Source organism: Littorina saxatilis, linkage group LG12 (assembly GCF_037325665.1).
Source record: "Littorina saxatilis isolate snail1 linkage group LG12, US_GU_Lsax_2.0, whole genome shotgun sequence".
Lineage (NCBI taxonomy): Eukaryota > Metazoa > Mollusca > Gastropoda > Littorinimorpha > Littorinidae > Littorina > Littorina saxatilis.
Genome location: NC_090256.1, coordinates 17,100,674 through 17,123,137, shown reverse-complemented (window position 1 = coordinate 17,123,137; position 22,464 = coordinate 17,100,674). Strand labels below are relative to the sequence as shown.

Genomic DNA, 22,464 nt, shown 5'->3' with positions numbered 1-22,464 from the left:
GCGCATTCGCTAATTTCATTCATCCGGCAAATCTGAGCACGAGGAAATGAAAATCTGACCATCGGGCAGTTTTGGATTAATCAAATAAATCATATTGTCTTAGGCCAGAACGCCCAGAAAGTTGTCAAAACTTTCGGAACCGGTTGTCAAACTTTCTCATGAAAGTAAGGCACTTGTGCCTTTCTCTAAATTATTTTAATTGGAATAACTAACTTCTTATATTTTGACTAATTGAACCAACAGTTTCAAAATAATCACAATTATTAAGGATTTAAAAGGTCTTTCTAGTGCTTTGATTATGTGCTTGCCTTGTCAAACTGGAATGGAAACCTTGCGAGATTTCCCAGAAATTCACAGAAGAGGTGGTCTTACGGTAGGTAACTCTGATGACACGTCGCCATGTCTTGACCACGATCCTGGTGAAACTTCTGTGGTTTAATTTTTGCCAGTTGATTCTATCATAACAGGTAAAGTTTACTTGAATAATTCGTATCGAGAAGAGTTTTGTGCGTTTGTATCTTCTCATTTATGGTACTTCTGTGCTTTTTTGTTGTTGATGATCTTTGGTTTTTAACACACAGTTGACTTACAATAAGTTACAATTTTGTCATCATTTTCACGAGTTTTCATTCACAAACGCCTGGGAAATAAATGTCATGTTCCCCATGCAATAAATCGAGGTGGTGAATGGGTTTGAGCTTTCAGGTGAAACGTGGATTGTTAAAGTAAAAGCCAATCAGGCTGATTGTTTGATGTGTGGAACCATCGCGGCTTTGGATTTGTGTTTCCGAGGACAACGATTGTAAGCATTCACTCTCAAAAACCCAATCAATGTTGATAATTACCGCGGCGACTCATGGTCAATTTGCAACTTATCTCTGTAATCGCAAAATCCACAAGGAAAAGTCATAAACACTTAAAAAGAAAAGAAAGATGCTCAACACTTACTGAACTCACACACGTACGATCGTAGCTCTGTACATTTTCAAGAAAAGCGTCAACAAGCTACGTTTGACGTCACATACAAGTAACAAGGTTGACGTGTTATCTCGAGCTACTGTGACGATGCTTTGTGGCCCGGAGTTGGATTCTAAAAATTCGTCTCCCTGTGGGTTATTGTGCATTTAAAACAAAACTTGAGCGGATTCAGAAACAAGCGGCAAGATTCATAAAGCGCGACTACCGTTCCCAAGACCCAGGATGTGTAACAAAGATGCTACGGCACCTAAATCTACCATCTCTACAAGAGCGCAGAAAACAACAGCGACTCACCACTCTCTTCAAAATCATTGAGGGACATACCCCAGCAATACCTCCAGAAAACTTCCTGAAACCAATAGATAAAGAGAAGAGGAAAATACGGGCCAACACCTTTACCGATTGCGTAGCAAGTAACATCGTCACCAAGTACTCTTACAACAACACCCGTGGCTACATCATTCCAGACGCCAGCACAGAGCAGTATCGACGCTCCTTTTTCGTGCAGACGGTGGCTGAGTGGAATGCACTAGACGAGCAGGTGGTCCAGGCAAAATCTGTTGCTGCTTTCTCAACAGCAATAAGCAGAGGTGCCACAAGCGGCCCTCTGCTCTAAAATCTAGAGAATCACTTTTAAACCAGCTTTTAAACATTTTAAATTAGGGAAGCTAAGATAAGAGGACTGGGGTCGGCGTGTATGTTGGGTGCTTTACGTCCCTCGTTACCCCCCAGCTCCTCAAACACCCAAACAATGATAGGAAATTGTATAGGTTATGGGGTGTCCTAAACTAGGGGTTACTTGAAGTAACATGTTAGATGTTTTTATGAGGACACACAGAAATTGATAGGTCCTTAGTTTGTTTTTAACGTATAGGCGGTGCGCTCTCACCCCCGTCGCGCAAATAACCTAAAAAGGTTCCAAGCGGCGTAAAATTCCTGATTCCTGAATGTTTGGTGGCTTGTCGTCAGACCAGCATTTTGTTGTTGGTCCTCGGGGAGCATATCGCCTTTTGTCTCATAATTTATCAACCGCGCCTTCGACCTTGGTCGATAAAGATGAAACAAAAGACGATATGGTCCCCTTGGACCAACAAAAAAGCTGGTCTGTCAAGAAGCCACCAAACATCTTATATTATTTTTAGTTACAAGTGGCACAAAGTTTTCAACTTTCAAGCCGGTAGAAATGTAAGACGAAAGCATAATTTAAAGTAACGTTGAACTTAAGCATCGTAAATTCAAAGCTCAGAATCTAGTGGCATTATTGACTTATTTTTTTATACAAGTCCCTTTAGTTTAATCTTTCAAACCAAAGCATATATTTATCGTGAAATTAATTGACTGGTCGAGCTCCAAACTTAAGCATAATAATTGATTTGGTCATTAATTTTGATCGACGAAAATGACGAGAAAATGCATTTGACTGCGCCTGTGCCAAAACGTGGTCAGCAAGATCGATACCTACTTTTCAAGAATAATTTATCTTTATGAATATGAACGGAGTGGCTCGGGATCCCGATCCGGAGCCCCCAGCCTCAGGTACCGGCAGTCACAAGTATTTCACAAAATAGACCTTCCTATTTTTCACGCATCTGTCAGTTTGCCTTCTTAGCTCAGTCGTTAGTGAATTAAATAGTCAGGCTAGAGATCATGAGGTCGCCGGTTCGAGCCTTACCATTGTTGGTCCAACGTATGTTACTCACTGGTCCTGAGGTTTAATTGACTGAAGCAGCATTAGTTCAATTTAAAACAAAATGCAGTGCATAAATACTTAACATGGAAAAAAAACCCACCAGAAAACATGTTTTATTTATGGTAAAAGATAAATCTACTTTGCATCGAGATACTTCGACAGAATGTCGCTGACAGTGACACCCCGTGATGGCGCTAATGTTTTTTCAAACTGGTACACAAACTTTTATGATGAAAACTATCCAGAAAAAAAAGGTAGGCTGGTCATTGGAGTCCAACTCAGAGTACTGGTTTTGTTTTTTATTTTGTGAAATAAACGGTGGTTCTAAAAATCAACCGGTAGCCAGGTTATAGCGGCAGCCAATTATTTTCCGATATTTTCTCATTTCAACCGGTAAAATACCGGTAATTACTGGTTAACGCCAATACTGAACACCTGCGAATGAACCGCATCTCTCGCTACAGTCAGTCACTAATCAGCCACGGCCATAGCAGCAAGTTACTAATACAGTCATGGCACCACTCCTTCTTAAAGTAAAGGCCGTGGCTGGAGGTCCAGCGAGCCGGTTCTCGATACTGGGGGCTAAAGCACCGGCAAGTCAGTGCTCGAACCCCCAGGCTCAGTATTTTGTGTTTGTGTAGGAGTTTCTAATCGCTGTTCAATTCAAAGAACTGTTGAGAAAGATTGATCATGATCAGTGTTGGTTTCAGAAAGACGTGTATTTCGGAAACAGAGCTGTCACTGATGAGCAACTGACCGTAGCGAGAGATGCGTGTTATATTGTGTACTATGTCACTATTGTATTGTGTACTACGTCACAAATATGTTGTGTACAATGTGACTATGTTGGGAGAGTGCTTCCCCTTTGGTCTGGACAGCTTGGACAGTAAAGACGTGTTTCGAACCTACTCCAGTTTCAAGCATGTGTGTATGAATGCATACGTATCAACACACACCCATGCAGACAAGAAACACAACATGGTGTCAGAAGTCGGCGCTGTCTAACTAACCAAGAGAGGCAACAGAGCATGCAGTCTGCCAAAAAGCATCAAGACTTATGCTAGAGCGAGCCGGGGGCAACAGACGACACTCCAGCAGACGACGCACGTGGAAAACAAGATGGCGCAACAGCCACAGGCGCCGGGACAACAACGTCCGAAAGGATTCACCTCCAGCATACCAACCCCAACAAAACTACCAACTGGAGCGGGCAGAAAAGAATGGGAGCCTTTCCGAAGAACTTTCGCCAACTACTCCAAGGCTACCAGGTTGGAAAATGAAGCTAACGAACTGAAAACTGCGGTATTTCTAGCATGTATGGGGGAGGATAATGCTGAACTGTTAGAGGGGTTTGATTTCGCAGACGGCGAAGACAAAGAAAACCTGACACATGTGATACAGAAATACGAACAATTTTTTGTGGGGGAGACAAATGAAGTGTATGAAGCTTTCATATTTCACCATAGAAATCAAGATGATGATGAAAACATTGATTCGTATGTACAATCTTTGAGAAAATTAGCAAAGACATGTGGTTTTGGTGATCAAGAAGACAGGATGTTGAGGGATAAAATGGTTCTGGGGATAAAGGATGTTAGGTCAAGGGAAAAACTGCTAGTGGTCAGAGGTCTTACTCTAAAGCTAGCAGTAGAAATGTGCAAAGCAGCAGAAGTAGCACAAATCCAAACAAAAGACATAGCAAATCCCAAACAAGAACAAGAAGCTACAGTGCACAAAGTGAGCCATCACAAAGGTCACAGTCACAAAGAAAAAGCATCCCGTCAAACAAATCATAAATGCATAAAACGTGGCAAAACACATGAAAAACGTAACTGTCCGGCGTTTGGCAAAACATGTTACAAATGCGGATACAAAAATCATTTTGCAACACATTGCAAGAGCAAGAAAAAGGTACATGCCATGCAGGAACATGACACAGATACAGAAGAAGAAGAAGAAGATCTGTACGTAAGTGCTCTGTCAAGCACTAAAGTAAAAGACAATGAGCTGTTTGTCACAACAGATGTAAAGGGGGTCACAGTCAAATTTAAGTTTGACACGGGGGCACAGGCCAATGTCATGCCCAAAACTGTTTTCAAACGAATGAAAAACAAAACAACCCTCAAAGACACAAAAACAAAACTTACAAGTTTTACAGGAAACAAACTCAAAGTTTGTGGAAAGTGTACTCTTCCAGTGATGGGAGAAGAACTGACTTTCTTTGTTGTAGACACAGATCAACATGCCATTTTGGGACTTGATTCCACCACAAAACTAAACATAATCAAAATTATGACTGTCAACACAGACATGGTGGACAAAGAATACGCAGATGTATTCAAAGATCTAGGGTGTCTGGACAAACCACATAAAATCCAACTTGATCCCACAGTCAAGCCTGTCTTTCAACCTCCGAGAAAGGTTCCGTTTGCACTCAAAGATAAAATCAAGGCAGAACTTGATAGGATGGAACAGTTAGGGGTTATTGAAAAACAAGAAGGTCCAACAGAATGGGTTAGCAGTATGGTCGTGGTAGAGAAACCAGATAAAAGCCTGAGAATCTGCATGGATCCAAAAGATCTAAACGTTGCGGTGAGACGTGAGCATTTCGCTCTGCCTACCGTAGACGAAGTAACATCGCAGCTTCAAGGAGCTGAAGTTTTCACAAAGCTAGACGCACAAAGTGGATTTTGGCAAATACCACTAGACGAAGAAAGCTCAAAACTTTGCTGCATGCAAACACCGTTCGGGCGGTATGTCTTCAAAAGACTGCCGATGGGTCTTGCTAGTGCTAGTGAGGTGTTTCACAAAACAATCAAACAGATGTTCAGCGACATTCCGAGAGTCGACAACTGGATCGATGACATTCTCATTTGGGGTCGCAATCAAAAAGAGCACGTCATGAAGCACTAAAAGCAACACTCAAAAGAGCAAAAGACTGCAACTTGACACTCAAAAAGAAAAAATGTGAATTTGCTCAACCGGAGATCAAGTATGTAGGTCACATCATTGGCAAACAGGGTATCAAACCAGATCCAGATAAGATCAAAGCGATACAAGACATGCCAAAACCTGAGTCAAAGAAAGAACTGCAAAGACTACTGGGTATGAGCAACTACCTAGCCAAGTTCTACCCAAACATGACAAATACAACAGCACCACTCAGAAAGCTGTTACTGAAAAATGTAGAGTGGCACTGGGAACATGAACATGACAAAGCACTCATGGAACTCAAGAAACAGTTAACTTGTTCACCAGTTCTCGCACACTACAATCCAAACAAACCTGTCAAAATCACCACAGACTCATCATCTGTAGGGATAGGTTGCGCACTTATACAGGATGATAAACCAGTAGCGTATGCTTCAAAAGCACTTACACAAACTGAGCAAAACTATGCACAAATTGAAAAAGAAACACTAGCCATTGTGTTTGCCTGTGAGAAGTTCCATCAATACATATATATATATATGGAAAACAGTGCGAGGTTGAAACAGACCACAAACCAATAGAAAACATCTGGAGGAAAACATTAAACCAATGTCCTCCAAGGATACAAAGACTCATGTTAAGACTACAGAGATATGACCTGATCATAAAATACAAACCTGGGAAAGAGATGTACATTGCCGATACACTGTCAAGAGCAACACCCAAAATGCAAAGACAAACATCTCAGGAAGAAGAGATTCTGAATGTACATTGCAATCATTTCATGCAAAATATTCCAGTCTCGCAAGACAAACTTGAGAAAATCAAGAAAAAAAACACTAGAAGACACTGAGATGAACCAACTCAGAAAGCAAATCCTCAAAGGATGGCCGGCAAACAAACATGAAGTAGACAAAGACATTAAACCATACCTGTCAAGTACTTTTGGCCTCTGACCATAGTAAATGGCATAAGAAACCATAGTTGGGGATCAAAAACCATAGTTAATGCGTGGATCAGGACAAACGCACAAATTCAACTTCTCACGCATACACACTAAACCAATCAGATTGTTTTTCGCAAACTAAAAGTAAAACACATAAATTCCTTTCTACACAAACTGCTCTTTATTTACCACTACATGTAATACATTTACACTGCACTCTTGTTCGTTCATTTTTTTTGTCACTTGTCACTTGTGTTCTTTGTTGTATTCATCTGTGCAAATCTTTGCTTTGTCAATCATGCTGCCAGTCACCTTAAAATCATGGCAGCATGCATCAGAGTTAATTTTGACCTGCAAGAAGGCAGTCAGTGTGTCAGCTCCCAGACTGTGATCCAGCACTTGAAGGTGTTGCAGGGTTTCACTGCCAAATGAAAATGTATTCAACATTTTCCTCACACAGGCCACGTAGAACTGGCGCACATCATGCCAGAACTTCTGTTGTGTGGCTGGTGCAAGCTCCTCCTCAGAAATGAATGAACGGCAGTCCATGTCAGCAACAACAAAAAAAAATTTTTTTTTTTTTTTTTTTTTTTTTTTTTTAAAGGCTGAAAATGCGTATGGTTTGAGGTATACGACGTAGGACCCAAAAAACACCGAAAATCCGTAAGAATTACGCAGAATGCGTAGGACTTGAGAGGTATGTTAAACAGTACTTTCAATACAATGAAGAACTGAGCACGATTGATGGTTTGATCTTCAAAGCAGACAAAATCATCATTCCAAAAACAATGAGGAAAGAGATGCTCAAAAGAACACATGTCAGGTCATCTGGGCATGGAAAAATGCAAAAACCGAGCAAGGCAGATAATGTTCTGGCCCGGTATGTCAAAACAGATAAAAGAAATTGTTTCAAAGTGCAGTACATGCATCACACACAGAAACAAACAACAAAAGGAACCTGTTAGGAAACGCTACCGTTGCTGAGCTTTGGTTCAGTTTTGTGTGTTGCATGTAGTTGACTTATTTGTACTTTGTGGGAAAGTACCGATATTATATTTTGTAAACACAATATTTATGCTTGGACGAGAATGCAGGTGAACTTTCTAGTCCTGTCAAAACAAGTTGTTTACCAGCTGTTTTTAGTCGTGAGTTCGTGGCGTTCGTTCGGATTAAGTGCGTCGGCGCTTTTGATGTACGTCATAAGAGAATGTCGCTAGTTTAGTCCATGCACGGCTCGTATAATGTAGTTGTATCATGTTCGGTCTGGAATATTCTCGAGATTGAGTATTTATTATATATGCCAGCGCGATTTGAATGTAAAAAAGCTTCTATTTGAGTTCTGCTACGTTGTGCAGTTGTATGTATTGAATGCGGAATAAATCCTCGAACTCAATTTGACGAGTTGTTTTCTGTTGCTGCGAAGACGGGCGACGTAGAATAAAAGAACACAACTATACGACGTTTGAGAACTTGTGGCAATCTCAAGTGTCGTGTAACAGAACCACTGATCAATCATCATGATATTCCAAATGCACCGTGGCAAAAAGTAGGCACAGACTTATTCCACTGGAATGGTCATGATTACTTGCTCGTAGCTGACTACTACTCGAAATTTCCAGAGATAGCTCTACTCACAGACATAAAGAGCAAGACAGTCATTTCACACATGAAATCTATCTTTGCCAGACATGGCATTCCACAAGAGGTAGTTTCAGACAAAGGGACACAGTACACCAGTGAGGAATTCAAAACATTCTCAAAACAGTGGGAATTCAAACATACAACATCCAGTCCCACATATCCAAAAGCAAATGGTTTTGCAGAAAGAATGGTACAAACCATGAAGAATCTTCTGACAAAAACACATGAGAGTGGAGAAGATTTGTATTTAGCAATGCTGAACTACAGGTCCACACCAGTCAACAACACAATGCCATCACCAGCAGAATTGTTGACAAACAGAAAGTTCAGAACAAGACTCACTCTCAGAATGAAACCAAAGAAAAACAAAATCATGAGAGAAATGAAAAGACAAGAAAAATCAAAACAACAGTATGACAAACATGCAAAATCACTTCCAGATTTGCACACACAAGAGAAAGTGTACATGAGAAACAAAGAGGACAAAATATGGGTGCCTTCAACAGTGCAGAAAAAAGCACAAACACCAAGATCATACATTGTTCAGACACAGGTACATACAGAAGAAATAGAAGTGACCTACTCAAAGTCAACACAAAGTCAAACCAAGACACACCAATTGAAAACACAGGTGAACAAACAGATGCAGATACAAATCAAAACAAACCTGACAGTCTGCACAGTTCACAAAACAATGAAAATGAAACTCTGGCAAAAAACATAGTGTCACCAACAACCAAAACATCAGAAACAGAAACACAGGCGCATGAAAAAAGCCCTAGGATTCAAACACCAAAAACAACTAGAAGTGGAAGAGTGGTGAAAATGCCAGTAAGAATGAAGGATTTTTTCATGTGATTTGTAAATGAAAGAAAGAATGAAGAATTGTTTTTGTGACAAAATGATGTTGAGGTGATTGATGTATGAATGACTGTATTATTCAGGAAAATATGTACCAGAAAGGATATATATTTTGTTTATTTGAATTGTGTCATATTCTTTTGTGACATAGAATGTGGAGTAAGGGGAATATGTGTTACTTGGAACAGTGACACATGTGTGTAACATATATGCAACTGGAGAAGTGGTGAAAAGTGACGCAAAACAGCGTGGAAGGACTTTTTAGTTATAAGTGAACAATGAGGACATTTGTGACACAAATCGTGAGAAGAGAAAGACAGTTGTGACGCGCAACAGAATTCAAGGACTTCAAATTTTTGTGTGAAAGGAAAAAATTGTTGTTTTGAATTATTGAAAATAATTGAGGGGCAGTTGAATGGATGTTGAATGGATGTTGCATAAAAATGTTAATCAAACAATTAACATTTTAAAAGGAGGATTTTATACTGTGAATTATAATGTTAATCAGAAAGATAACATTATAGAAGGAGGGGGATGTTATATTGTGAATTAAAATGTTCATCAGACAGATAACATTCTAGAAGAAGGGGGATGTTATATTGTGTACTATGTCACTATTGTATTGTGTACTACGTCACAAATATGTTGTGTACAACGTGACTATGTTGGGAGAGTGCTTCCCCTTTGGTCTGGACAGCTTGGACAGTAAAGACGTGTTTCGAACCTACTCCAGTTTCAAGCATGTGTGTATGAATGCATACGTATCAACACACACCCATGCACCGGTTCGTTCGCACTGGTGTCAGCGAGATTCTGTCAAAGTATCTCGATGCAAATAGATTTATCTTTTGCAATAAATAAAATATGTTTTTTGTTTTTTGTTTGTTTCCATGTTAAGTATTTATTTACTGCATTTTGTTTTAACTAATGCTGCTAAATTCAGTCTAGCCTCGAGACCAGTGACACACGTTGCTTGGCGGTTCGGGGAGTGATTCGACGTAACATTTGACACATGTTTAGCTACTTCATTGTTTTTCAAGAGCATTCATAGACTTTAAGCAGTTTCTTGATTCCACTCTACAAGGCAACTTGAGACGGAGGTTGGACTAGGAGTAGGACCTGGAGGCTGCTTTCTTCTTGCCATTTGGTCCCTATGTCAATTTATTTGGTCCCTAGGTCAATTTATTTGGTCCCTAGGTCAATTTATTTGGTCCCTAGGTCAATTTATTTGGTCCCTAGATCAATTAATTTGGCCCCTATGTCAATGTATTTGGTCCCTAGATCAATTAATTTGGTCCCTAGGTCAACCAATTGGTCCCTTTTCAGCATTTGTGTGCCTGGAAAAAAATGTAAGATTTTTAGTGTATTTTTTGAGTCACTTGAGAAAAAGTGACTCTATGTAATCGGTCAGTGTTAGTCTGTCCGGCCGGCCAGCCGGCCGGCCGTCCGTAGACACCACCTTAACGTTGGACTTTTCTCGGAAACTATCAAAGCGATCCGGCTCATATTTTGTTTAGTCGTGACCTCCAATGACCTCTACACTTTAACGATGGTTTCGTTGACCTTTGACCTTTTTCAAGGTCACAGGTCAGCGTCAAAGGAAAAATTAGACATTTTATATCTTTGACAAAGTTCATCGGATGTGATTGAAACTTTGTAGGATTATTCTTTACATCAAAGTATTTACATCTGTAGCCTTTTACGAACGTTATCAGAAAAACAAGGGAGATAACTAGCCTTTTCTGTTCGGCAACACACAACTTAACGTTGGGCTTTTCTCGGAAACTATAAAAGTGACCGGGCTCAAATTTTATGTGAACGTGACTCCCAGTGACCTCTACACTTTGACGTCTGCTTTGGTGACCTTTGACCTTTTTCAAGGTCACAGGTATGTCTTGAAGGAAAAAAATTGAAATATCATATCTCTGAAACTATTCATCGGATTTGATTCAAACTTTATAGGATTATTCTTTACATCAAATTATTTACATCTGTATTGTGTTGTGAATAGCAATTTCTTCCTGTCCATCTGATGCCTCATATAATATTCAGAACTGCGAAAGTGACTCGATCGAGCGTTTGCTCTTCTTGTTTTAGGTATTCTTTTATTTTAATTGTAGGTACATGTAGTTAGTCCAACTCTCCAATGGTACCCAGTTGTTCCAGCCACTTGTGAAAATTTAAAGAACTTGAGTATGAGTAGCCCAGATTCAAAATTAAATCACGTGGGAAACCCTTTTTAATCTTATTAATTGACACACCCTTTACTGCGCTTTAGCAGTTTAGGCATTTACAGACGACCTGAGTATTCTAATACTAATAGAAAGTTTAACATTGGAATGCTTTCAATCTTGGCTTAAAATCTTTTCCCACCAACAAGAGAGTGAGACCTTGCACACACAAAATCTATGGTTATAAAACTCAGTCATTATATTGCGATGTGTTACTGTAACTGTCTGCATTTAATTATTATTTGTAGTATGTATTTCATATGTTTCTGGTTTATAAAGCGGTATTGTTTATGTTCTGGTTTGAGAGTTGGGCAGAGTAAAATAATCCTGTCAAATGAATGTTCAAGCATGCTTTTTTCTGAAAAAAATTAACGGTTTTAAAAACGTACTTCCCTGTTTTAGTTTACAAAGGATGTGATTTGTGTTCCTGGATAGTGTATGCATTAAACATGGACGATAGCTGTGAGTTAAGAGTGTCCCAGCCCATAATTGCCAGTGTCAAGTGGGGAACTTGATTAACAGACAAGGAAATATTTCTTCTTGGGCAATCAAAATTCTGGTTTTCCATATGTACATATTGGTACTGCAAACAGAAAAGTGAATAGAAGTGTTAAAATAACCTGTCATGAAATGTGTACATCTGCAGTTGCATTTCACATACATTTCTCACATTCCAAATTGAACAGCTCTATGCTATTTTGGCACTCTTTCCATATCAGTTTCATATGCTGCATCTTGAGACTGAAATTTATGAGATGAAAAGTAAATAATCCAAAAAGATGAATTAATTTACTTGTACAATAACATAACAGCTATATTCACACAAGGGAGATTTGCTCCTTAAGTTTTCTTTTAAATGTACAGTGGCATAAACAGTGAAAATCTGTAGCCATATAATACATAATATAGAGTTTTGGTTTGCCGTTCATGTGGGCATTTTGCTTGATGCCGCCCGCAATATGATCATGTTCTTCTTCCATTAACACTTTCTACCCCACCTATGTTGACCAAGTTGGTTTTTTTTAGCCGAGGCCAGCTGTGCTGCAGCAGGTCACTGAGAATTGTAGTAACTGTGTAGAAACTGTGTATCAACACGATGGAATGCAGGCGTTAGATTGACGTTACAGGAAGTGACTGAAGTGACTGTGTGTATGGATATATTCCATACCAGGTCAGATAGAGCCATATGAGTGGGTACGGATATATATCCGTACCTGGGAGACAGTGAGTTAAAGGACTAATATTGGTAACTTGTTGACTACTACATTGATTACCCACACATACATCTTTTGTTAAATACAGCCCTGTCTGTAAGTATACTCAGTGGTTAAAGATTGCAATAATGAATAAACAGACTGAGATCGAACGAAAGCATACACATCGATGTTGTTGCTTCAGACCTGTGCACATCTACGGTAATTTCTCCGTAATTTCTCCAATTTTTATATGCAGAATACGGTGCTACGGATTTGTAATTAAAATTCCGAAATTCCGATGTTTTACTCACACAAAAAATGTGTACTTTTTTCTGTTTTAAGATGTTTTGACCAATTAGTTGGCCGTTGCGCTGAAAAGACGTTTTCCGATTTACCGGAAGCGCACGTGTCTTTGTTCTTAGACTAAGTTCGGGCGCTGTGGCGGGGTGGTAAAACGTCGGCCTCTTAATCGGAAGGTCGAGTGTTCGAATCCCGGCCGCGGCCGCCTGGTTGGTTAAGTGTAGAGATTTTTCCGATCTCCCAGGTCAACTTATGTGCAGACCTGCTAGTGGCTTACCCCCCTTCGTGTGTACACGCAAGCACAAGACCAAGTGCGCACGGAAAAGATCCTGTAATCCATGTCAGAGTTCGGTGGGTTATAGAAACACGAAAATACCCAGCACGCTTCCTCCGAAAACGGCGTATGGCTGCCTTAATGGCGGGGTAAAAACGGTCATACACGTAAAATTCCACTCGTGCAAAAACACGGGTGTACGTGGGAGTTTCAGCCCACGAACGCAGAAGAAGAAGAAGAAGAAGACTAAGTTTGTCCAGCGTCTGCGTGGCAACTTGTGATTGAAGTGAAACATGGAAAAGAAAAAAAGAGTGCAAGATTCAGTGAGATAGTGAAGATGAGACACCAGCTCTGTCACCAAAGACAACCTGGAGATCGTAAAATCGCCTTCTCCGACACCTGCAAGAACTTCACGAAAGAAGAGCTTGCAAAGCTAAATTCTGCCCACAACTCCACTGTACAGGCGAGGAAACGCCAGGCTGCTGCTGTCAAAAAAGCTGCTGCCGAAAAAGCTGCTGGCAAACAGTCCAGTGATGAATGAATGTCAGAATGACGAGACCAAAGACATTTTCAGAACAAATGTTACAACAGTGTTGATGTTTCACCTTGGCTTGTTAATGAATAGTAATTCCCATTCTACTGCGTCATAGTGTTTCAGTGTGTGTGCTTAATGTGAGCAGAATTATGTCTTGAACTGTCGTTACAGCTTACTACTTAAACATTTTAAAAACTACTGAAATTTGGTTTGTTTACTACTGATGAGCGTTTTGAGTGTGCACAGGTCTGTTGCTTACTCAAAGTCGTACGATTGCCAGGCACAGTTAGGGTTTTAAACAAAGAACAGTTCTAGTGTCCCAAATGCACAATACCAAACTCATAACTTTTGGCCCATGTGTCAATCTCATGAAAATACAAAGATTAGGGCTGCAGCTTGTTGGACTTTAGTCATGATTTATGTCACCTTACTGATTATATTGCCATAAGTTCATACAATTCAGATATCTGTTAAAAAGTATTTGGCACAAACTGACCTGACCTTATTTTCTTTGTCTGCAGAAAAAACACCAAGCATTCTGTAAGCCCACCACGTCTCATCGCCTCACAATGGATCACAAGTGCATGAGGTTTCTGCGGCCGCTGCTGCCAATCTTCATCGGCATCTGCCTGGGCGTGGCCATGCGCATGATGTACGCTCCGTTCAGCGAGGACAGTTGTGAGACCTACCTGTCACGCCAGGACCCACAGCAGCTGGTGCACATGCGAGGCACCAAGTCTCTTGAATCTCAGGACGAGGAGAGCTTCGAACCTCGCATCAGGCCGCCTTTAGAGCAGGCGGCCAACCAGGGAGGCCACGTGCACGCAGATGCAGGCCCAAAGACAAAACTCGTCCGACCGCGGTATGCGTCCAACGAGCTTGGAATCCGCGAGAAGCTGTTTGTGGGTGTTGTGACGTCCAAGTCCACTATCAACACGCTTGGGGTGGCTCTCAACAAAACTTTGAGCAACTATGTGACGAAGCTCACCTTTTTCATGGACGACAAGGGCCCTGCCGTGCCCCCAGGGATGACTATCGTCAACTTTGCGGACAACCACCCCCACCTGATCCCGGTGCACATGCTGAAGTACGTCACGGAACACTTCTCAGACACCTTTGACTACTACATGTTCCTCACGGATCACACCTATGTGCGTGCTGAGCGGGTGTTTGACCTGGTCAGCCACATCAGTGTCAGTCAGCACGTTCACATGGGCCTGGTCAAGTCCACGGAAGCTGGTAAAACCTACTGCTACCTGGACGGCGGAATTGTCCTTTCTCAGGTACGTCTGCTAGTGTAGCCAGTAGGGTTGTGTGTGTGATGTTAGCTCTTACTACATTGTTTGAGGGGGAGTGGGGGGGGGGGGATCTTTCAATCAGCCATTGTTTTTATTCTATTGCATCTTTTCCAGCATGGGAGTTTGCATATATGATTTCTAATGAAACCTGGCGTGAATGTACATTCATTACCCCCCCGCGGGTTAGGGGGAAGAATTTACCCGATGCTCCCCAGCATGTCGTAAGAGGCGACTAACGGATTCTGTTTCTCTTTTTACCCTTGTTATTTGTTAAGTGTTTCTTGTATAGAATATAGTCTATTTTTGTACAGATTTTAGTCAAGCAGTAATAATAATAATAATAATAATAACGGGCATTTATAAAGCGCCTTATCAAAAGTTCAAAGCGCGGGACAACAATACATGTATACAAAAATCATACAATCACTGTCAGATTCAAACAACACATCATGCACATCTCACATCCCCAGACTCTATACTAAGGAACTATCCGTAGTGTTGTTGGAACAAGTGAGTTTTCAAATTGGACTTAAAAGATGAAATGGATGGAGAGTGACGTAATTGAAAGGGGAGTGAATTCCATAACTGAGGTCCATAATACGAAAACGTGCGGAAGCCATGAGCCTTGCGTTTAAAGCGACCTTGACAGAGAAGTCGAGCATCATCAGAAGAACGAAGGGTGCGAGAGGGAGTGTAGAGAGAGACCAGTTCAGAAAGATAGGCAGGTGCCGATTCAGAGATGATATTGTAGCAGAAGCAGGCAGCTTTATACCTAATACGTTCAGATACAGGAAGCCAGTGAAGTTCTTTCATGAGAGGAGTGCAGGGTTGTCGATGCTGTGCTCTGAAAATGAGACGTGCAGCAGAGTGTTGTACTTTTTGCAAGGGTTGGAGAGTGGAGTCAGGGCAGCCTATGAGAAGGGAGTTGCAGTAATCTAATCTGGACAGAATGCAGGATGTAACGAGAGTTTTAGTGGCATCAACAGTGAGAAATTTTCTTATGGAACCTATTCTTCTGATCTCAAAGTAACATGTCTGACAGACTTTTTTGATGTGTTGTTTCATTGAGAGGTGGGAGTCCATGATGAACCCAAGATTCCTAGCACTATCAGAGAGAGAAATGTCACTAGAACCTACTGTGATGGAGGCTGGAAGGGAAGTGGTCGAACAGGAAGCTCCAGAGAAAAGAAGAAATTCAGTCTTGTCATCATTTAACTTGAGCATATTGTTTGTCATCCATGATTTAATATCTGAAGTGCAGTTTTGGAGAGTGTGCGTCACCGCTTGGATTTCTGTAGGCTTGCATGCTTGTTGGAGTTGTGTGTCGTCTGCAAAGAGGTAGTGATTGACTGCGTGTTGCTTGATGACGGCAGAGAGAGGAGTGGTGTATAGTACAAATAAAACTGGGCCTAGAACTGATCCCTGGGGAACGCCGAAACAGAGAGGAGATGGAGGAGATGAGAGATTATTGACAGACACATACTGACTACGGCCCTGTAGATATGAACTAAACCAGTGAAGAGCGGTAGAGTGAATGCCAAAAACAGATTCGAGACGAGAGAGCAGAACAGAGTGATCGATCGTATCGAACGCAGCTGAGTTATCCAAGAGAAGCAGAACTGATAGGTCATCATTATCCAGAGCAGAAAGAATGTCATTCACAACACGAAGCAAAACAGTCTCGGTGCTGTGGCCAGCCCTATACGCTGACTGAAGAGGGTTGCAGAGGTTGTTGGTTTCAAGGTGGGAGAGAAGCTGACTAAGCACTACTTTTTCCAGAATTTTAGAAATGAATGGCAAGTTGGAAACAGGCCTATAGTTTTTCAACTGATTTTTATCCAGAGATGGTTTCTTGATCAAAGGTTTAACTACTGCAGTTTTCAAGTCCATTGGCACAGTGCCAGAAGTGAGAGAAGAGTTGATTATGTTGGTTATGATGGGAAGAAAAAGGTCAAGGTTTTCATAAAACAAGTTGGTGGGGATGGGGTCTAGCTCACAAGACTTTGGCACTGTGTTCTTCAAAATCTTCAAAACAAACTGCTCAGATACAGGAATGAAGCTATCCAACAAAGAACCAGAGAATTGTGAAGCCGGAGGCGAAGCCACTGGTGGAGGAAAGCTATTTCTGATGGTTTCGATCTTCTCAGTGAAGTAGTCAGAAAATACAGTTGGCAGGTCCTTGGGGTCATGGGTGGTGGGGAGGCTGGAAACCGTCTGTTTTCCAAGCAGAGAATTGAAATTTTGAAAAAGTTCTTTGCATGTTCTACTACCTATAATCTGGGCAGAGAAGAAAGCAGTTTTAGCGCCTTCAACTAAGTCATTTACTTTGCGTTTGATGGTTTCAAAAATCTCTTTGTGAACAGTGAGTTTGGATTTAAGCCAGCACCTCTCCGCCTGACGACGTTCACGTTTCAGTTTGCCAAACTGCTCAGAGATGCTACTGAACCACGGGTTAGATTTCCGCTGACGAACCGTGCGTTGGCAGAGAGGTGCGTGCCTATCAAGAATTGAGCGCAACGTCTGGTTATATTCAGTGACAGAGCAATCTTGAGATAAACCAGCTACATCATGTCTAAAAGACTCCTTATCAATCTTCTTGATGCTACGAAAAGTTATTGTTACAGGGGCAGACACAGGCTTTGGAACATTTAGACGACATAATACGGCGTTGTGGTCAGACTTAAGGTCGTGACTGACAAAACATGAACTGACAATGGCATCAGAAGGGCGATGAATGACTAAATCTAACATGTGACCATGCTTATGAGTCGGAGAGTCAACAGACTGGTGAAAACTGAACATGTCGAACAAATCTGAGAGTTTCTTGGTGTTGGAGTCCTCAGCATTTTCAAAATGAAAATTAAAGTCACCCATCACAAGAGTAAGAAATGTTAAGTCCTTTGTACTGGAAACTTGCATTCTCCCAGTAAGGTCATATATTGTACTTCGTTGCAAGCCCCTGGAGCAAATTTTTGATTAGTGCTTTTGTGAACAAGAAACAATTGACAAGTGGCTCTATCCCATCTCCCCCCTTTCCCCGTCGCGATATAACCTTCGTGGTTGAAAACGACGTTAAACACCAAATAAAGTAAAGTACATTCATTAGGTTCTGCAATTTTATAACAGACTTTTATAGTACTGTAATAGCAAAGGTTTTAATAAACTCAGGTTCTATTTTTTCTTTATGTTCCTGCTCAGTGCTGTTTGACTTCATTACACCTTCGGCTATCCGTGTTGGCCTGTGTGGCATATATATATCCTAACAGTAACAGTGTTGGTGATTTTCTTAAAAACAAAATTTGAAAAAAAAGAACCAGCAAACTAGCAAAAGACTAACTACAGTGGAACCTCCCGTAACGACCTCTCCCAAGAACGACCCCCTCCTTTTGCCGACCGATTTTCTCGGCACGGATGCTTTTCACACTGTAACTAACCTCCCAAGAACGACGCCCTCCTTTTTCCGACGACCGACCTACCAACTTAGGGTCAATAACAACTTTGGCCTTTTAACCAGTGAGTGTCAAAGGTTGTAATTACGCAGCACACGCGGAACACGCACGCCATTAGTCACGCATCAAGAGTCAGGGGTGGAAGTCTGTAGTCAGTAGTGCATGCAAGTCCAGTGGCCTACGGCTGTCATCTTCTCACCTATTGCTGTCACAATTGAAGGACTGTCCTTGAAGTAGGGGGAGGGGTTGGGTAGGGGCAGTTAGAACAACATCTCAATAATGAATTGCTGTGTACGTATTCTGTGAGTGTGTGCTTACCAACTGAGACCTCGGGTCAATGACTCATACTTGCCAATGAGCAAGTTTTACCTATGGGACGGTCTCCTTTGATGTCTGAGAGGAAACCTTCCTGTCCCAGGTTACAGACACTGACCTTCTTACCCGGGGTCAATCAGCGAGTTTTACCTATGAGACCGCACGCGTGTGTGTGTGTGTGTGTGTGTGTGTGTGTGTGTTATGTCTGCCCGTCTGTGCGCTGGTGTATGCCCGTACATCATGCTTATCCATATGCACAACAAATGGGCACACAAATAGGATAACGGACACAACTTTCAAGACTGAACTGCCCAACAGTTGCCACCCCTGTGAAAAAAATTATACCTCCCAAACTCCCAATAAAGACCCCTCCTTTTTACGACCGATTTTTTTGGACATTTTCAAGGTCGTTAGTGGGAGGTTTTACTGTACATTACTTGCATTGCAAAGGCCAAAAGTTTGAAGAAGTCAAGACATTGGTCTTCATCATTTGTGAGTGTGTGTGTGTGAAATTAATATTTCTTCGAACATGTCAAATGGATTGGTGCACAAGTTTTCTAAAAACAAGTTTTGCCTTTTTCCAGTCGATGGTGGAACAGGTAAAGGCAAACATGGAGTGGTGTTTATCCAAGTGTCACCATAACGACCAGAGTCTCAACTTTGGCAAATGTCTGGTGCACGTCACAGACATGGCCTGCACAGATCAGGGAGGGGTGAGTGGGCCCAGCCTAATTTGACTGTTTTAGATATAAGTTTACTGTTTTAGATATAAGTTTACTGTTTTAGATATAAGTTTATATAACTCTGTGTGTGTGTGGTGTGTGTGTGTGTGTGTGTGTGTGTGTGTGTGTGTGTGTGTGTGTGTGTGTGTGTGTGTGTGTGTGTGTGTGTGAGATAGAGGTAGAGGACAGGAAAGCATTAAAATATATATGTGTGCAAAAGAGCTGTTCGTTTTTGTGATTAGGGAGGAGGAAGATGAGACTTTGTGATCTTGATGCAGATTTGTTTACACTTAATAGGGTGTGTATGTCTGTTTATTTATGTTGTGCCTCTTTCTATCTGCATGTTTGTCTTTCAGTCTAGTGTTGTACTTATAAAATTACTTAAAAGCTTGTTAGTACGTTCGTACATCTTTGTTGCTTTCAGGTGAAAAAGTTCAAGCCGTACCGAGTAAATGCTTTCAGTTTTGACAACATTGACAAGATGTCGGTGGTGCCAGAGTTGAACGCATCCCACACTGTGTTTCCCATGCCAGACGACACCAACCACTACAAATTACACAGGTATTTATTAGAATGTACAAGATTGTGGGGGCTTCCTTTTTGTGTGTGTGTTGTTTCTGAGACTGTTGAGTTGTGAGTTTATTTGACACAGGCACTGGAAACATCTATAAGAAAAGTTATGTATGTATGTGTGCTAACAATGTTGACTAATGCTCTTGATGCAGGACAGTTTTGGAAGCACCTCTATATCATGTTTCAGACACTGTTCTGATCTAGTTTTAGAATAATTTTAAAGGTACATGTAGCTCAATTTATCCCTCAAAGACAGAGTGTATCTGCCTAATATATATATATGGCCGGGTGATTGAAAGTGGTAGTACGTGTATGTAATCTTCTCATTTGAATGACAGAGTTAAACCTTCTCTGTACCAAGTGGCCTTGTAAGTTTTAAACGTGGGTAGTCTTTACAAGAACAACGTTTAATTCAGTCGTACGTCTATCTTGAAGTATCAGATCACTTATCACAATGATACTGTGTCCTACCCTGTGACCGGCTGAGGATTGTAACAATTGGGAAGCCTGATTGTCATCCTTTCTATCTCATGCATCTTTTCAGGTACTTCTGCGAGCATGAGCTGAACACGACTCGACAGGAGATTGAGAGACTGAAGGAGAACATTTTGTACATGAGCCAGTTTGCCCCAGGGGGTCGTGACAGCATATCCTGGCCTATAGGTATGTTTCATTTGTTATCTGTATTTTGTCAATGATGTAGAACATTTTGAGATGAAAAAAAGAAAAAGGCATGGAAAAAAAGTCAAAGTTGTCAAAAATGTTAACTAAAGTAAAAATCAAAATGTCTGCACTGGATTGCTGATTCCTAATAGCTTCATGTGTTCCTCTTTAGTTTTGCATGAATTTCTCCTTTAAACATCAGAAAACTACCCCCCCCCCCCCCTCCCCCCCACCTCCTTCCATCATGAGTATGGTCAGTAAAATTGATGAAGCTTTGTTACCTTTGTGATTGTATTTTTCAGGAGTGCCAGAGCCCTACAAGCCCAAAAATCGCTTTGATGTGATTCGGTGGGACTACTTTACAGAGACTCTCATTTATTTCCAAGATGATTTTACAAACGTCAAACCTTTGAAAGGTAAGATTTACCAAGCAATTTGTATCAAGTAGAAAAAAGGTTCACCATAATGCTTGTTTGATGGCTGGTCGATTTTCAGTGTCGAGATTACAACGGTTTCAAACTGTTGTTAAGAGGCTAATTCTGAGCAGTAAAATTGTTAGTGATCTAATTCCAATCTTTAGTTTTTGGTCAGAATCGCTGCCATCAACACATAGATGAATTCATGTGTGTCTTGTTTGTCAGCAGATGCTATTTGATATCACTGTCATCAATATACTTACGTGGAAGTTGTGTCTGCATGATCAATATGGCGATTGGGGCCGCCTAACAGATGAAGATGAAGAACACATAGGTGTATTCATGTTTGTGCTGTTTGTTAGCCGTTATTATTTGATAGCACTATCAAGATGAATAAATGTAGGTTTGTGTTGTTTGTCAGCCAAGATAAGTTTATATCACTGTCATTAAGTCAAAGATAATATAATGATGTCTGTGTTGTTTGTCAGCTCTGTTGTTTGTCAGCCAAGATAAGTTTATATCACTGTCATTAACTTGATTAAGTCAAAGATAATATAATGATGTCTGTGTTGTTTGTCAGTTGAGATTATTTGATTACTATGAATTTCTGTACCTGCGGTGTCTTATATAAAACTAGACTAAAGATGCTTTTGTTTCTAACAGGTCTCAAAACCTATCAGGGACATTAACTTTGGATTCGCTAGATAGTCTTAAAAAATGCAATTATACTTTTGTTTATTCCAACAGGGGCAGACAAGCTGGACATTCAGGAGGTAGTGAAAGTGTCGGTGGAACGACTGAACGCCAAGTACAACAACATCTATCTGTACTCCAGCCTTAACAACGGCTACCGTCGCTTCGACCCCCAGCGCGGCATGGAGTACATCCTGGACATCACGCTCAGAGATACCTCCAACAGTAACCTGGAGGTTCAGAAGCGAGTGCAGTTGATACGACCGCTGGGTCAGGTCAGTGGAAGCAGTTTGGTTATGAAGTTTACGATCTGTTGCTTTATGTGAAAGTTTGTTTTAGGGATATTCTTAGAATTCAATAACGAAATCAATCGATATGTCAGGTTGCATTCAATTATATGTAGTAGGAAATCAATATTCTCTTAAACATTATTTTATGAGTGTAAAACAGCTAATATTTTTGATTTATATACAGTGGAATCCTCTTTTTCCGACTTGAAAAAATTCTGAGGTAACAGGGTAATAAAATGTAACGAGTCTACAGGGATTGCAGACTGTTTATCATCGACACATATGTCTTACTAGATGAATACCCGCTTAGCCGGCTTCGCCGGGAAGAAGTAGAGCCGAATACCCGGCTTTGCCGGGTACCCGGCTTTGCTGGGTGAGTGGCGCACCATACGCCGGCTTCGCCGGGTGAGTGGCGCACCGTACGCGATTGACGCCACACGAAGGAAGGGAGATAAACACGCA

General features: G+C 41.1%; 1 protein-coding gene across 1 annotated transcript in view; it reads left to right on the top strand.

Moving 5' to 3' along the window:
* Positions 1 to 124: 124 nt before the first annotated feature.
* The window catches only part of LOC138981389 (chondroitin sulfate synthase 2-like), a 32,833-nt gene continuing 10,493 nt past the window's right edge, over positions 125 to 22,464 (top strand). Inside the window, exons 1-7 of the mRNA XM_070354300.1 lie at positions 125 to 467; positions 14,105 to 14,866; positions 19,230 to 19,358; positions 19,792 to 19,928; positions 20,485 to 20,603; positions 20,906 to 21,019; positions 21,767 to 21,987. Of these exons, the coding sequence (XP_070210401.1) occupies positions 14,153 to 14,866; positions 19,230 to 19,358; positions 19,792 to 19,928; positions 20,485 to 20,603; positions 20,906 to 21,019; positions 21,767 to 21,987 (1,434 nt within the window). The 5' untranslated portion in view covers positions 125 to 467; positions 14,105 to 14,152. The remainder of the gene's footprint in view (positions 468 to 14,104; positions 14,867 to 19,229; positions 19,359 to 19,791; positions 19,929 to 20,484; positions 20,604 to 20,905; positions 21,020 to 21,766; positions 21,988 to 22,464) is intronic.